This window comes from Schistocerca piceifrons, chromosome X, assembly GCF_021461385.2.
Source record: "Schistocerca piceifrons isolate TAMUIC-IGC-003096 chromosome X, iqSchPice1.1, whole genome shotgun sequence".
Classification (NCBI taxonomy): Eukaryota; Metazoa; Arthropoda; class Insecta; order Orthoptera; family Acrididae; genus Schistocerca; species Schistocerca piceifrons.
The window spans coordinates 633,901,052-633,919,150 of record NC_060149.1 but is presented as its reverse complement, the minus strand read 5'-3'; the positions used below and the strand labels follow the sequence as shown (position 1 = coordinate 633,919,150).

The 18,099-nt window shown below is 43.9% G+C and overlaps 1 protein-coding gene across 2 annotated transcripts in view; it reads left to right on the top strand.

Annotated features, from left to right (window-relative positions):
• Window positions 1-18,099, top strand: part of LOC124723150 (exopolyphosphatase PRUNE1-like) — a 162,577-nt gene that overhangs the window by 82,276 nt on the left and 62,202 nt on the right. For both annotated transcript variants that reach the window (XM_047248340.1, XM_047248339.1), the window contains exon 4: window positions 10,992-11,233. In XM_047248340.1, coding sequence (XP_047104296.1) covers window positions 10,992-11,233 — 242 coding nt within the window. The remainder of the gene's footprint in view (window positions 1-10,991; window positions 11,234-18,099) is intronic.

Genomic DNA, 18,099 nt, shown 5'->3' with positions numbered 1-18,099 from the left:
CTAGGGTTTGTAAGAAATAATAGTCCAAAAATATTTTGTTGATCTTTTTCTATTATTGAAGTCTTAAGTTGTAATTAGTTATAAAGATGTGATGTAGATTTTGTTTGTGAATTAAGGTTATGAACATCAAATTACCAATACCAAACTACTAATGTACTTATATAGATATATGTGTATGAAAGAAAAAATTGCAATTAATAGAGAAATTGGTTATGGTTTTCAATTGGGAATTATCAAAAATGATGTCTGTCTGTCCAGATAATTTGCCATCTTTCTCACCTTTTTTGAGTGCCTCCATGGCTGCTCTCTCTGCTGTTATCTCAAGAACTATCCACTCATGAAAACTAAATTGTACAGATCCCACAGAGAAACGGACAGAGAAAAAACATACAAATGCAGAGCTCTCTATGACAACTACTTCAGGACATAATTCTACGTGAACTTTGCACATTTTTTGTTACAGAATTTCTTGACAGCTTTGAGTGCTCCTTGCTCAGTGAATAGTGTACCAAATCCTTAAACCAGTATACCTTATACTTCCCAAACTGTTGAAGTAGTGTCTCTTCATGTGGCTGTAGTGCAAGTGTTCTGTGAGTGTCGTCTCAAAAATTAAGAAAACTCTTGTATTCCCTTTGCAAAATGTAAACAGCTTTGACTTAAGGGGCTCCTAGAGACTTAAGTATAAATGGAATTACCTCTGTTAGGTATTGGCATCTACATACAAAATTTGAACAGAATTTTCGGATAGTAAGGTCATTAGGCTACTTAGGATGGAGTCACCCAAGAGTGTGTTTAATGGCAGTAACAATTATACAGTATCTTTACTCTGAATAGATTCTAAATTTCCAAATAGTGCAAGTCAAGTATAAATTGACATAATTGAATGCAATAAATTTTTGCAGGGTGGTATTGCTGGTGATCACACTGTAAGAAATATCAGTTATATGTTAGGATGTTGAAGGCAATGGGTTGGAGTGGTGAATATGTCACAGAGTGCACAGGTCACTGGGTTGGTGAGCTGACAGGACTGGTCTGCAAGACCGCTGTATGTGGTGTAGCAGGCTACGCTCAGCATGTTAGCCTAATGGAGCAGACAAGCAACTGAGACAGGCTAGACGAGAGGAACCTGCTCCTTCCATGGCTCTGACTGACAGCAACCGTCTCAGACAAGAGAACCCACCAGTATGTTAGGGTTGCAATGTAATCTTATCTGTACACTATGTTTTAATGCAATGAATTTTGTTTATTGAAAAAGAGGACAGCCCTCAGATTTGCTGAGGTCCACCTATCAGTTTTATTCAATGAGAGATTTGTTGTGAGTGGTTTAAAATTATGTACATCCAGGAGACGTGCAACTCTTTTGTGAGCATGTGATTGGTCAATGCAGGATCTACAGCCGTTTCAGTACTATTTCCTTTTCTGTGCAGTAAGTCTAATCTCTTTGTTTTGTATACTCTGCGCAGCAGCTCAGCGAGTGTGGCTGGGTACGGGCATATCAAATCAGGGGTTCCTGAACTATGGGTTGATGAATGCTTCCAGTCTTCTTTCCTAACCTGTGGGGTGATGAATGCCATCTAACCTGTGGGCTGATGAATGCCACCAGTCTTCTGTTGAGACAAAACTGTTGTTAGAGGACTGCCACTAGGTAACCTGCTACACCTTTGTTCTATAAGGACTATGCACTCAACTGGGGTTTTCCTGGATGAATGGTATGGATCAGTAGCTGGTTGTGGGAAACCCGTGGAACCTCACAGACACAAAAAATTTATAAATAGTATGGGTGGGCCATTAGACATCACCAACACCCAAAAAACTAAAAAGGCCTGACGGATATCATGGAATTTTGTAAGAACAACTGTACTTTCATAATTGTAACGCAGCAACAGTGGTGTCAGACTGTGTGTATTTTGAGAAAGAGAGGTGAGGGTTCTTTCAACGAAGTATCCACCTTTGTCATCAAAACATTGGAAAGCATTGCTGGAACTGTAAAGTCAATCAGACAGCTTGCAGCAGAATACTTTTTGCTGAAACTGTCGTCTCAACAAGCAACCATCCTTCCGTACTCACAGAATTTTGGTCAGTATGTTGTAACAGTAGAAAAGCACCCCACTCAACTTCAGGAGGGGCATCACAATTTGTAGGCACAGACATGGACACTTCTATAGTGCAAAAAGACTGGAGAACGCTGTGAAGAAAGTGATTGGTGATGGCCAAAGATTGCTACTTTCATCCTAATTTTAAATTTGCTTATCCTTCTGGAGCACATCAAGGCTGGATCTATTTGACTGAAGGTGGGACCTGATGCACACATTCCAGTGTGGAGTTATAAACGTCAAGGATTTTATCACACCACAGTAGCATGTACAGTAATGGCAAGGCAACTGCAACAAATGTGGGGAAGAACCCGTGAAGCAATGTCATTGTGCTCAATGACAGACACCTGTGTAAATTGCTCAGATAATCCCTCTGCTTGGAGCAGGAATTGGCCAGTGTTTTTAGAAGAAAATAAAAATTCAAGAAGAAAAAGCTTCCAAGAGAATTTTGTATAATGAGGCAAAAAAGAAAAAAAGAATATAAAGCCCTGCAACTTTCTCATTTCGCTTCATACTTTACTACCATCTTTGACAAAAGTTGTAGCAAAAGTCAGTGTTGCCATGCAAACACTAGCAATAAAAATTGGCACAAGTGTGTGTGTGTGTGTGTGTGTGTGTGTGTGTGTGTGTGTGTGTGTGTGTAATAAATATACTGGCAATAGTGCCAATGTCACTAAGCCTGCAGCCACTGCTAAACAATTTCCTTTCATGAGCCCATCAGAGAGTGGTAGCTTATTATTTATTGACAAAGTTAACTCTGTAATGGGCTTGGATACATAAGCTGAACAAGACTGAAATTGTCGTCCCTCTCACTGTTCAATGTGTCACCAAAAAGGGGAGACAGGATGAAAGAAAAGCTCCTTCTGATTAATTGCTACTATAAGGGAGAGGAATGTGAATTATTTGAGAACACATGTGAGAGAAGTAAACCTTTTAACACACCCTTGTGCCCATAGATACAAGAGGTACATTTCATGCTTTCAGATAATCTTGTGTTTATAGGCTAAATAACCCACAGGAAGGATGCTAGAGATGGGATGAAGGTCAAAGGTTAAGGGGAAGTATTTTTTCGCAATAAAAGCCATTCTGCACCTGTTACTCACCATCCACATTCAAGCATTAGCTGTTCAGTTTTATACACCATCAAGAACAACATTGTGCTCCCTGAATCTGTCACCTCATGAACATTTGAGTAATGAGGCCCTTGAGTACCTCATCCACGAACTTCCTCATACCTTATGCTTGGAGATATCACTTGCACCACATACAGTGGTGCTCTACATTCACTTGTGTTGGAGCTGAACTAATGGAGAGGTTCCTGTTGTTGAATGCGGTCTGCCTCCTCAGTCCAGGGAAAGCAACACATTTCAGCACTGCAAGCTTATCATCCACAGCCACTCACCTGTCATTTTGCTATCTTTCACTAGGTGATACTGTCATGTGGGAAGTGTCGGAGGACTTGCACTCAAGTGATAATTTTCCCATTTGCATTCACTTACAAGGTACATCAGCACCTATCATCAAGCCATTTAATGGATGTTAAACAAAATTAGCTGGGTGCTTTACATCAACCTGGCCGAATTCCAGCATCAGGACATGTGGACAACATGTCATTACAATCATTCACAGGGCTGCTGATGTCTCTCTCCAAGGTCATCTGTTAAATCTTGGAGACCAGAGCAAGGAGAGCTATTTAGCAGTCAGAGACAGGCAGGCGGTGAAGTAAAAGGGTTCTACCATCCCAAGTAATTATCACACTGTAACACCCAGCAAAGAAAGTTTTGCATCAGCCTGTTTCCCAGAACTCCTGAAGATAGACATTGACTGTGGATATTGTATCACAGACACAGTCCCTTTGACTGTTCAGAGGCGTCACTAAACCAGCCCAAAGATGTGAACAACCATGCATGAGCAGCACCTATTAGACGGAAGCGGGTTCAACAGCTGATCAGTTCCAGTCATTCCACCAGAAAGGAGGTACACGGCTCATGTTGTCTGTAGTTCAACAATGCCTAGACAGTCGATACCGCGGTTCGATTGTGTCTGCATTGTTACTTTGTGCCAGGAAAGGCCCTCAAGAAGGGTAGTGTCCAGGGGTCTTGGAGTGAACCAAACTGATGTTGTTCGGACATGGAGAAGATACAGAGAGACAGGAACTATTGATGACATGCCTCGCTCAGGCTGGGCAAGGGCTACTACTGCAGTGGATGACTGCTACCTACGGATCATGGCTTGGAGGAACCCTGACAGCAGTGCCACTATGTTGAATAATGGTTTTCGTGCAGCCACAGGATGTCGTGTTACGACTCAAACTGTGCGCAATAGGCTGTATGATGCGCAACTTCACTCTTGACATCCATGGCGAGGTCCATCTTTGCAACCACGACACCATGCAGTGCAATACAGATAGGCCCAACAACAAGCCAAATTGACCGTTCAGGACTGGCATCATGTCCTCCTCACCAATGAGTGTCGCATGTGCCTTCAAGCAGACAATCGTCGAAGGCGTGTTCAGAGGCAACCTGGTCAGGCTGAACGCCTTAGACACACTGTCCAGTGAGTGCAGCAAGGTGGAGGTCCCCTGTTGTTTTGCGGTGGCATTATGTAGGGGCGAAGTATGCCACTGGTGGTCATAGAAGGTGCGGTAATGGCTGTATGATACATGAATGTTATCCTCCAACCGATAGTGCAACCATATCGGCAGCATATTGGCAAGGCATTTGTCTTCATGGATGACAATACGCACCCCCATCGTGCACATCTTGTGAATGCCTTCCTTCAGGATAATCACATCACGGGAACGAATAGATGAAAGGTTTGCGGGAGAATATGACCTTGGTATTAAGAATGAAAAAGGTGAAGGCTAACAGATGTCTCCAATAAATTTCAGCAAGTGAATAGTGGTTACTCTGTTCAAGAGTGACGAGAGGAGGAGGAGGTTCATACGAAAAGGCCGGGAGATACGGAAAGATTTCAGATTTCGTCATGGTCGGGCAGAGATTCAAAATCAAGAGGACTTGCTACTGGGTATTAGAGGTACCAGTGTGTACAGCAATCTGGACCACCACCTCTGAAGGTCTAACTGTATGGTGGCATAACATGCAATGTGTGGTTTTCATGAGCAATAAAAAGGGCAGAAATGATGTTTATGTTGATCTCTATTCCAATTTTCTGTCCAGGTTTTGGAACTCCTGGAGCCGAGGTGATGCAAAACTTTTTTTTGATGTGTGTATTTACCAGTTGTATAGGGAACATCAACGTAGTATGACTCTAGAAACCAGAAAATGTCTGTACTCCTCAGTGAGGTTTCCATAGGTACCATTCTACACTCAACAGCCGAATACTTCTCAGAGCATTGGTGCAAAAGTCTTTTCTGCATAGACAGCACTTGATAGGAATATTTTTGATATTAAAAAGCCCTTTGACACATGGTGATGCAATATCAATCAGCAACTGTATGAATGTGGCTTTTGTATTCCTTTTATAATGAGATCTTTCCTTTTAGGGTGGTATTTCAGGTTCTGAGTTGGCAGCACACCCTCAGACTGACATGATCAGGAGGTGATCTTTTTTCCGAAGTAAGTCGTAATTTATAAATTATGCATTACTTAATTACCATTATTTAAAATCCAGTGGTATGTTGCATACCAAATTAAGTACAAAATGTCCTTTTTTATACCCTACTGCAATCATAAATTTTACGAGGCCTTTAATCATCCAGCAGAAGTTCCTCATCATGCAACATGCATAAAAGGTCTGGTTGATCCCCCAAGTCTGTGGTCTCTTAATCTCCTTGCCCAACCGTCAGCAGAATGAATGAAAGTCATAGAGGAGCAACAAAACTCTTGAGGATTAGAGTGAAGGATCAACTTTAAGAGCTCGGTGTAGCAGACGTGTGTTTTAATATGAGTTGGAGATAGTGTCCTCTCTGCTTAATAGTGATGCCAATGCTGTTTTTAAATTTGATAAAGTACAATAAACCTTGTACACCATATTTTATTTTTAAATGAATATTTTACATATTTTTAGATGAACTTCATTATTTGTTATTTACTCTGGTGAATTTAAGCAGTGCCATGCTGTTAGCTGCTCAGTAGTTTCCATCTAAGATCAGACTTTCAGATGAATTTACAGTCTTGATGCTGAGCTCTATGCAGTCCTAAAGTCACTGGAGTGGATGAAGTGCAATTGATGGTATAACTTTGCTTCAATTCCCTAAGTGCCCTACAGAACAATTCAGTAAGTCTACCCAGCAGACAAAGTGGCCCAAAAGATGCCATACACACTTAAAACACTACAGTGTCAAGGTAAGGAAATACACCCTGCTGGGATCTGGGGCATGTGAGAATCCAGGCAAATGAAGAAGCTGACATGACAACATGGAATGTGTACAGCAGACATAATGTACTACCCTGAGCTGTCACCCGTAAATTTTGCAGTGCTTGAGCTGTGTATGATTATGAGAGCTGTGTTGTTTCAGGATGGTTTGAACAACAACAATCAGAAGCTCCGTATAGTCCCTCTAATGAAGGGAGGAATAAGAGAGGTGAATGTTGCTATGAGTCATACTGATGTCACTAGAATCTGATAAAAGTTTCTAGCGACAGGATCAGTTAAGGATTGTCACAGATATGGCCACAGAAGAAAAACAATATGTGTGCAGGACTGCATATAACAGCAGACAGAAACCCTCAATATAATGCTACATGTCTGCAGCAGCAGTTCCAAACATCTGCAACACAAATGATATGAAATAGGCTCCATTCGTAGGGATTACTTGCCAGAAGACCCTTGAAGCTGCTCCTCTAAATCAGATTCGGAGAGGGCCTCATGACATGTAGGCACAAAACGACTCTTTGTGGACTAGGTAGTAGTGGGACAAAATGCTATTTTCTGATGAGACCAATATCAGTCTGCACCCTGGCAGTTGAAGTGTGGAGGCAAAAAGGACAACATTTACACACTAACTGTATCATAGACTATCACCATTATCAAGGCAGTTCAGTCCTGTTTTGGGGTGGAATCATGTATGGCTTCAGGACTCCCCCTTGTGCCAATATATGGATGACTGGTGTGAAACATCAGGACAACGTCCTTATGCATATTTTGGCTCTATTTGGTGAACATAAAGGAGCTGTATTAGTGGAGCATAGACTCAGTTTGGTGGGATGGTCTTCACGTTCTCCAGAGCTCAACTGCATTGAGAATGCATGGGCCAGGCTAAAACAAGCAGTTTGTGATATTCCTGTCTCACCAGAGACCTTACAGAGCCTCATACATACTGTTGTGAAGAAATGGGGTAATATCCCTAATGCTTCTCTGTGCAATTTTTTAAGGAGTATGTCTACCTACATCGAAAAGTGTCTCCAGTTACGAGTGGGGCCAATTGGTTCATAACCCATGTGTTAAGCAAGGTGACAGCAAGAAGAAACTAGTGTTCGCATTGGAATCTTTCGTAAGGTTTTGTTTCTCCTTTTTTTTGTGTTTATCTATTAAAAATATGTTTACTTGCCTTACTTTTCCTTATGACTTTCCCAACAAAATCAGTTTTGTTTCCTATTATGTCCAGTACTGATGATAAAGCAGCAATATGCAACATTTATTTTGACCACTGTAGCTGCAACAGCAAGTACTAATGCAAATGTACCTTTGTCTTAAAGCCTGAGTCTCCTCCAGACAGCAAATAGCTTACAGAAACTAGCTCACATTATTTCTCCATTGGGCAGATGAAGGTAAATCAATAAGTGTAGTCTCAGTTATAACACATCTATTGTAACTGAAGGAGAAATGAGAGTTTAAAAAATCTGATAAAATGAATCCAAGGCAGTCTGATCATTCTTTGTTTGTTTTTGTCTGAGTAGGGAAGTTACTGATCATAAATTTTGCCTGATGGGACCAGCCAGCCCCCCCACCCCCAGCTCCAGATGGAACAGGATGACAAAGAAAATTGTTAAAATCAGTACTGGTAAAATAGCACTCATTTTGGAGTGGAACTGATTTGGTTATGGATCAGTGTTGGGGAAATGAAATTTCTGATGGAGGCAAAACCCATGTGTCACAATTCCCAGGAAACATGTCACAGTTGGGTGCAGTGTTTACAGGAAAGATGGCTGAAAGTGAAGTGGATACCTTTATCAATGAGCTGTTTTCCCAATTACTATCTTCAAATACCTGCTGTAACATTATACTGTATATGCCTAACATGGTATCCTTACTCTCTCCACCCCCCTCCACTACCTGCCACCCCCCACCCCATCCCCTCACCCCTGTCATGAAGCCGTAGATTCACTAATCATATGGCACCGTTCTCCACTTTCATTAAGGAGTCTTGCAGGGGTTGTTGATTAAATCGTCCTTTATATCAAGTTGATACTGACGAAAACAGGTGGCATTAGAAGACATTTCTTTTGGAAGATGGAAAGATGGAGATTAAGGATTTGATAGTTGCATTGTGTGTGTGTGTGTGTGTGTGTGTGTGTGTGTGTGTGTGTGTGTGTGTGTGTGTGTGTGTGGAGGGGGGGGGGGGAGGAATAGAGAGAGAGAGAGAGAGAGAGGGGGGGGGGGGGATGACTAATGGAGAATGGACCACGACAATTAACAGCTTACATCTAGTTTCTGGAATTGTCAGTTTCTGTGAACAGTGAACAGCTTCCCATCAGGGCTCTTTTATGATCTGAAAATGGCTCCTTAGCACTTCCATTTCTGACACATACACCATTCTTTTAGAGCCTTAAGTGCCTACTTCTGGTGCTGGTATGGGATGTAGTGATGTCCTTCTGACAGCTTTTAAATGTTTATCCTAGTTGAGGTGGCTACCACTAAGTTGGGAGTAGCTAGGTAGAAAATGTCGAGGCTAGGTATCAGAGACTGGCTTTCACTAGCTGTTCTTTAAGCTCTCGAGTATCCCTGTCTATGTCAGTGGTAGCGACATGCTACAGGAAACCTGTCAAGCTTGATTAATTAAGAATTAATGTTGTTGTTTATGGCAAGCTTCGTATTTTACATCTGAAATTTTAATTGTGACTGTGTAAAGTACCCAACAGTAAACTAAACAGCAAAACTTTTAATTGCTAATTTTTACTGTCCACAAGTGTGTGGCATGACCAGAGCAGTGTGGTAAGTTGGTAAGTAGAGCAGCGCTGATAAAACAAACCAATGCTGTTCAGTGCGTGTGATTATAGTGACACTGAGCAGAGCAGCGTGGAGTGGAGTGGCAGAGAGCAGTGCCGAGCATTAGTGGAAGGTGTTGATAGCAGTTGTTTTCACTTTATGGGGCCTACGAAACAACTGTCATCACAAATGATTCATTTTGGACAATTTATGTGATGAGGTGGCAGCAGAATTACAGACTATAAGTACAGAATACATTTCGTTAATCTCTTATTTCTGTCACTATCTTAAAATGAGAGTGATGATAAAGTTGAAGTAGCAGAGCTCCGAAACATGTGAAAACAGTGTGTTATTATGTGAGAAAAAGTTTTCAAAACTGTCTCATTTGGACACCTTCATTTGGGGGCCTATAGAAGTTTCGTTCTCTATGATAAATGCCTTGCATAGAAAGCTTGATGATTCTGTTTGTTGCTCACTGACACGCAGGGATCAATTTAGATCAATGACAATATTGTGGGAACATGTACAGTTCACAGTACTGTCAGCAAATTGTGGTGAAGCTTCTGCTGGCTTCCAAAATATATTCAACTCAGCACTTACTCCAAAAGCACATTAATTAATCATTGTGGTCTGGAAAAGCATTTGTTGAAATATTCATTCCAGGGATTTAAAAATGATTGACTGTAAGATTTCATAAAATGACACAACTATGGATATTCCTCTTCCCCATTGAATACAAAAAGCAGCACATCTGATGTCTGTGGTGGTGAAGAGTCTGGCAGTATATTAAGCTGCCCTTCCTGCATCAAGCAAAATACTCTAGAAGAATGAAATCTACCACCATTTCCTCCCTTCCAATATCTGACAACATCGATCTCAATGAATTTCGCCTAAGGATGTGCAGCTGCTTGTAGTACGATTGAATGAAAATTTTTATAACTATATACATTGTACCAGAATGTTCTGGGCATTTTAGATGAATGAGTTTTCTGTCAACATCACTGACTGCATTTGGAAAGTTCTGTATGTTATATAGCAGTATTTATAACAGTACGGTATTTAGAAAAGGCATTCACATGTGGAGTGGCTGGAGGTAATCGCACAAAGGCTTGGATACTTGACTCCACAATTCTTACAACTTTCGTGCATCCTATTGTGGATGTCAGAGCCATGTAGCCTGATAGCACACAGCTGCTCTGTACGCATTTTATTTAAGCAAAGTAATATAGATTGACAAACTGTAGTCCATTGTTTGAGATTTTTTCACATAAAATTTATATTGTCCTCTTGTTCTTGCAAGAATTTTTTTTGTGGTAATGAGTTCAAACAAAGCCCGAAGGAGTGCTTTCCTTCTTCATATCCTTACCTTTATCTGTCTCTTTGTCACTATTGTTTATACAGGTCACTCTTATTTCTTGTTGCTCACATGTTTCTCATGCTACTGTATATTTCTATGTGATCATAATCCTGAAGTTGATAAATGTCTGTGACATTCCAATTATAGTTTCCTTTCTCTCTCTCTCTCTCTCTCTCTCTCTCTCTCTCTCTCTCTCTCTCTCTCTCTCTCTCTCACACACTACATCATTCTGAGACACATCTTTAGCACACACTTAGCTTTGTTTCTCCTCCCTGAAACATCATACGTGTCATATTCAATTTTTACTTTTAAATGTATCTCTGGTATTTTTAAAGTCTCTCTCTCTGAAGAATGTAACCCTAATGTTACTTTTTCATAGTAAATGTTTTTGTTTGATATTTGTTTATAAAATTTGTTTTGGTTTGTTGCAGGTACAATCATCTTAGACACGGCATGCTTGTCAGATAATCCGAAGAAGTTTACTGCCAAAGATGTGTCAGTTCTGGAAGAGATGGAGAAACGACTCGTGAATAAGCCAGGCCGTGGTACTCTTTACAGCGAGCTACTGTCAGTTCGATGTGATATAACTGAATTGTCAATTTCACAGTTATTGAGGAAAGACTTGAAAGTAGTGTCTAATATCCCAGTTTCCTCACTCCCCTTGTTGGTTCAGGTTTGTTCTCATCATGGCAGTGTTCTCATTTGCATGTTCTTTTCAAATAATTTTTTTTACCAGTTTCTGTAAGCAAAGACCAATGATGCACATTATTTTTGATTGCTGTTTTGATTCTGATGGAAAGAATACTCATGGAGTCAAAAGTAAACAATATTCATGTCTTGATATTAGCACACGACTCTGTTTATGCTATGTCCCTCCCTTCCCCCCCCCCCCCACCCCCACCCCCACCCCCCACCTCCGGGCACCCACATATCTTCTGTGGGTATGTGTGTGACATGCACAGGGCCCTGAGCTATTGCACCATCTCTTCCCTCCTCAACTGCATTCCTTTCTCCATATCCACTCCTTCCCATCCTGGCCCCCCTCTCTCTCTCTCTCTCTCTCTCTGCCCCTCCCCCCCCTTTTCTCCCTCGGTGTTTTCCTTTGATGATGACCCAGCTATTCCTCTACGGACTTGTCTCATGTTTCCACTCTCCCTTTTTTTCTGGCTTTTTCTGGTCCTCGTGGCATTTGACCTCCATTTATAAAATTTTCCCATACTGTGAGCTATTTGGGGAAGAACTCCATCACTAGTGTGTCTGGCATGAGTTCCTTTGTCCCTCTTCCTTCCGTGCCATAGCCCCTCTCCACCTCCTGCTAGGCCACCAACATGTTAGCTGGTTTGCATGGTGAGGCTGTTATGAACTCATCTGGCTGAGCCCCCTGACAACACAGGGATCTTACCTCCGGTACCTGAGCTGTCACTGCCTCTTGTATGCTTAGGAGTGGTTGCTCTCTCTCTCTCTCTCTCTCTCTCTCTCTCTCTCTCTCTCTCTCTCTCTCTCGCTGCAGCTGGGTGGTGCACACAGGATGAGTCTGTGGTCTGTGATCGCAGTGGGTCGCACCAGAGCGGACACTCTGAACATTAAGTGTGCTAAGCTCCATACTTCTGGCCCCTCTTTCGAGGCCCTCTTCTCAGATGGTAATGGTTCTCTCTCTGCTCCTACTTTTGCTTCCTTGGCTTTGACTGCCTGGCCACCCCTGGGAGAAGGGCCAGTCCCGCCAGCTTGGTGTGAAGCCCTTCCTCCATTATTTGGCTTGTTTGAGGACAGAAGGGAGACTTTTGCAGATACCAAACTGCTTTTTTGTAGAACACATTGAAGATAAGTTTGATGAGGTGACTCACTTAGTAAGATGTGATCTTCTGATTAAAACCTCTTCTGCCAGTCAATGGGCTTCCTTTTTTGCCTGTGAGCACTTAGGAGACATGTTGGTGAACATTACTCCTCACCAGTCCTTAAATATGATCTAGAGCATTAGTTTCCACAGTGACCTCCTCCTTCAGTCTGATGAGGAAGAGGAACTAATCTGGCATGGCACAGTGGGTCCAGAGAGATCCTAAGGACAATCAGATTAATAAATTAATACCAACCCATTCATCCTGGCTTTTGAGGGGATATGCTTCCAGAAAAGCCAGAGTTATGGTTTACCATTGCAACATGAAGCCCTATATCCCACCTTCATGTGCTGTTTCCAGTTTTCTGTTTTGGTCACTCATCTTTGTAATGTGAGGCAACTCCTAGTTGTGATGACTGCGGCTGACCTCTATGTGTGCAGTCCTTTGCACTCCACAACCCAAGAGCGTGAACTGTTCTGGCCCCCATTCTCCTCGCTTGCCAGATTGATTGATCTATAAAAAGGAAAGGAAGATTCAAGAATTCAATACTTCTGACCTTCTATTCTACTCTGAGCCCCAACAGAAATTGGACTGTCTCCACACGATGTCTTTAATGCCTGTCTTTGCATCTGTTGTCTGCTTTCCACTTCCTCCATCCTCCCCTCCTTCCTTTCCTCCCCTCCTTCCTTTCCTCCCCTCCTTCCTTTCCTCCCCCTCCTCCCTACCTCCCCCTCCTCCCTACCTCCCCCTCCTCCCTCCCCTCCTCCCTCCCCCTCCCTCCCTCCTCCCCCTCCCTCCCTCCTCCTCCCCCTCCCTCCCTCCCTCCCTCATCCCCCCTCCTCCTCCCCCCTCCTCCCCCGCCTCCTCCCCCCTCCTCCTCCCCCTCCTCCTCCATCCTCCCCTCCCTCCTCCCTCCCACCCCTCCTCCTCCCCCTCCCTCCTCCCTCCCACCCCTCCTCCTCCCCCTCCCTCCTCCCTCCCACCCCCTCCTCCCTCCTCCCTCCTCCCTCCTCCCTCCTCCCTCCTCCCTCCTCCCTCCCTCTTCCCTCCTCCCTCCACCTCCCTCCCCCCTACCCCCTCCCTCTTCCCTCCTCCCTCCTTACCTCAACCCTGTCCGCCTTCCCTTTCCTCCTCCCCAGTGGTTTGCATTGCCTCTCCCTCAGATTACTGCTCCTTCTCCTCGGCCAGAGGAGAAACTCTCTTCCCTGGCACCTGTCGGAGATGGGGCTCCCTCTAGTAGTGTCCCTCTCCAGTGTCTTCAGGACAAGAAGCTTGTTACATCAAGTTGGACATGGGACTAAAATGCGTAAGTCTTACGATGAGCCACCTGACATCTCGGGGATTGTCACCTCCTCCCTGTCAATGACGATCTGACACTCCATCCTTACTAGTGTTGGACACTGACTCGGCACAGTGATCGATTCTGGCCCACTTGACTTCTATCTGGACTCTTGTGCTACTATTCTCCAATGGGACTGTAATGGTTACTATTGTCACTTTGTGGAATTGCAGTCTCTTCTTTCTCTCAATTCTGCAGCTTGTGTTGTCTTGCAGGGATCTAGTTTTGTAGATAGTCATTTGCCGACTCTTCGTGGTTTCTAAGCCTTCTGCCAGAATCAGGTCAGCCCTTTGTGAGCCTCCAGGGATGTCTGTATGTTGGTCCATATAGGTAGTGTTAGTTCGTGTGTTCCTCTTCAAACTGCACTGGAAGTGGTGGCATTTCTGTCATCGTAGTCCAGTCCATTCCCATCCAAGCCTGTACCTAGATGGCTAGTTCTCCAATGTGATGGACTCTCAATGTTTTTTGGGACTGGTCTTTAATGCCCATTTGACATGGCTTCCCCATCTTTGTCAACTAAACCAGACATGTTTGTCACATCTCAATGCTGTTCAATGCCGCAGCAATATCTGCTTGGGTGCAGACCACTCGACTCTTCTATGGCTCTAAGCATTGTTCCAGTTCTGTCTGCATTATGGGAATCTTACATACAGCTCAACATCAACTTTGATGTTACAGATGCTGGACGCAATACACCATTTTGGGGTATGACTGGCAACTGGCGCCTTTCGGACTAGCCCCGTGATCAGCCTCCTAGCGGAGGCAGGGGTTCCACTGTTGTGAGTATTGTGCCAAAAACAGTAGTATCGTTTATGTGTGACGCATTCACTGCTCTCCAGAGCACCCAAACTATCGTCTCCTCTTTCCACATACAGAGATCCACCTCCCGCAACGGCGGCCCAAGTGTGGGGTAATGATCGCCATCCACATCTAGTATCTGTAGTATCTTTTTTTATCAGAACAGCAGTTTTGTCCTCTACCTTCTCATCTCTGCCCCAGCTCTTTCACACCTCCACGGCACATCCCCCATCCACAGCTCTGTTTTGACGTATCACAAGAGCTGAAAGACTCAACTCTGCCTAAGGTTGGCCACTGCCAATTTTTCTCCATTCTCGGCACATTTGGGGATTTAGTAGTAGCCCATACTGATGGCCCGATAGTTGCCAGTCACACTGGATTTGCTTACATTCAAGGTGGATGTCATGAACTCTACTCCTTGCCTGATGGCTGCAGTGTTTTCACTGTGGAGTTGGTACCCATCTCTTGTGCTCTTGAGCATATCCATTCCTGCACCAGTGAGTCTTTCCTCATCTGTAGTGACTCTTTGAGCAATTTACAAGCTCTTGGCCAGTGTTACCCTCACGACCCTTTGGTACTGACTATCCAGGATTCTCTTTTTGCCCTCAAACAATGTGGATGTTCAGTGATCTTTGTATGGACCCTGGGTCATTTTGGAACACCGGGGACTGAACTTGCTGACAGGCTGGCCAAATCAGCTACTGGCAAGCCACCTCTTCAGATTGGTGTTCTGGAACTGGACTATGGTTGGATTATGTCATCAAGATCTGAGGATTTGGAATACGGAATGGCATACTCTGACTTTGCCAAAGAAACTATGGACGATAAAGGAGACCACGAATTTGTAGAGGTCCTCTACGCGGGCCTCTTGCGAGGACTCCATTGTCCTTTGCCGGGACTGCATTGGACAGACTTGGCTGATCATGGTCAAATCTTCCATCATGAGGATCCGCCCCACTGTTGTGGTGCCTTTTTGATGGTGGTCCACATTTTGCCGGACTGTCTTAACCTAGCTGCCCTGCAGGGGACTTTCAGTCTTTCTGACTCACTACTCGTGGTGTTAGCCAACAGTGCCTCAGTGGCTGACCTGGTGTTACGGTTTATTCGTGAATGGATTTTTATCACTCTCTCTAAGAGAGGGTACCTCAGCCTTTTCGGCCCATTGAGGGGTTGGCAGGGTGCCCTGTTGCCTCCTCTGCCTCAACTGTGCAATGGTTGTCTGGGCTTTGTAGTCTGTCCCAGTCCTCGCCCTACCGTTCTTTTGCACTTGCTCACCCTTCTTGTTGTTATGTTCAACTTGGTGTTCTTCCTGTTTTCCTGTGCTTCTCTTGCCCTGTCCATTTAGGTAGTCTTTTCTGGGTAGTGTTGGGTGGGGTGACTCTGGTAAGTGGTACGAGATGTGTCCCCCATTGCACCCCCTACCTTTGAGAGCCTCCAGCTGCTCCTGGTATGAGGCATGTCGTCCATCTTTCTTCTGTACCCCCTTCTCTTCTTTGTTCCATTCTCTAGGCTTTGTTGACATTCGGTTCACATTGGGGTGTTCATTCCGTGGATTTTGTGCACTGGGCCCTTCTTTGATGTGTAGTTTTGTAGATTTGCCTGTTGTAGGTAGGAGGGACATATGACCTTGTAGTTTGGTCCCTTTAATCACTAAACCAACCTTTACACTGTGTTTGTAGCTATTCTTTAAAGTTAATGTAAGTTTTGTTGCTCTTTATCTGAAGTTGCAGTTGAGACTTTGAGGTACGGTGAGCTACACGTAGAGTTTTTGATGCTACATGTAGAGTTTTTGGCAGTGGCCAACCTTAGGCAGAGTTGAGTCTTTCAGCTCTTGTGACACGTAGAGTTTTTGAAGCCCATATACACTATCTGATCAAAAGTATCCAGAAACTGGCAAAAACATGTTTTCGTATTAGGTGCATTGTGCTGCCACCTACTGCCAGGTACTCCATATCAGAAACCTCAGTAGTCATTAGACATCGTGAGAGAGCAGAGTGTGGAGCTCCGTGGAACTCATGGACTTCGAACATGGTAGGGTGATTGGGTGTCACTTGTGTCACACGTCTGTACGCAAGATTTCCACACTCCTAAACATCCCTAGGTCCACTGTTTCTGATGTGATAGTGAAGTGGAAACGTGAAGGGTCATGTACAGCGCAAAAGCGGACAAGCTGACCTCGTCTGTTGACTAACAGAGACCGCCAACAGTTGAAGAGGTTTGTATTTTATACTAGGCAAACATCTATCCAGACCATCACACAGGAATTCCAAACTGCATCAGTATCAACTGCAAGTACTATGACAGTTAGGCGGGAGGTGAGAAAACTTGGATTTCATGGTCAAGCAGCTGCTCATAAGTCACACATCACGGTGGTAAATGCCAAACTATGCCTAGCTTGGTATAAGGAGCGTAAACATTGGACGATTGAGCAGTGGAAAAACGTGTGGAGTGATGAATCACGGTACACAATGTGGCGATCTGATGGGAGGGAGTGGTTATAACGAATGCCCGGTGAACGTCATCTCCCAGCGTGTTCAGTGCCAACAGTGAAATTCAGAAGTGGTGGTGTTATGGTGAGGTCATGTTTTTCATTTAAGGGGCTTGCACCCCTTGTTGTTTTTTGTGGCACTATCACAGCACAGGAGGGATAATAAGTTGCGAGCGGTGAAGGATTCTGTCCGACCGTGGCTCACCTCCTTCCGACAACGACGCGCTGAGGAAGTAGCCCTTACACGGCTTAGAATAGGACATTGTCCTTTGACACATGGTTTTCTGTTACGTCGTGAGGAGCCACCAACGTGTCAGACATGTGGGACACAGTTGTCGATACGGCATATTTTAACTGAGTGTGTTTTATATGCAGGTTTGAGGGAAGATTTCAGTTTCCCACCAGACCTACCCTCTCTTTTAACTAATAATGAGGCGAGTGTCACTAGAGTTTTACGTTTTTGTGTGATGTCTGGCCTTCTTCCCAAAATATTGGGATTGAAGTCTTAATGTGCTGTCCAGTGGTTTGGTCACCCATTATTTGTAAGTGGTCACTCAGCCACCGTTACTTATTTTTCCCTGTTTGTACTGCTATTTTATTTTTAGTTTTATCTCCCTGTTTTGATGTGCTGTGTCCAATCTTGCAATTTGAACAATACCCATTCTCTCCCGATTCGGCTCTGAATTGAACTTTTGGGAACGGGCGCTGATAACCTCGCTGTTGTGTGCCCTAAAACACTAATCATCATCATCATCATCACAGCACAGGCCTACATTGATGTTTTAAGCACCTTCTTGGTTCCCACTGTTGAAAAGAAGTCCAGGGATGGTGATTGCATCTTTCAACACGATCGAGCGCCTGTTCATAATCCATGGCCTGTGGCGGAATGGTTACATGACAATAACATACCTGTAATGGACTGGTCTGCAGAGTCCTGACCTGAATCCTATAGAACACCTTTGGGATGTTTCGGAATGCCGACATCATGCCAGGCCTCACCGTCCGACATCAATACCTCTCTCAGTGCAGCACTCCATGAAGAATGGGCTGCCATTCCCCAAGAAACCTTGCAACACCTG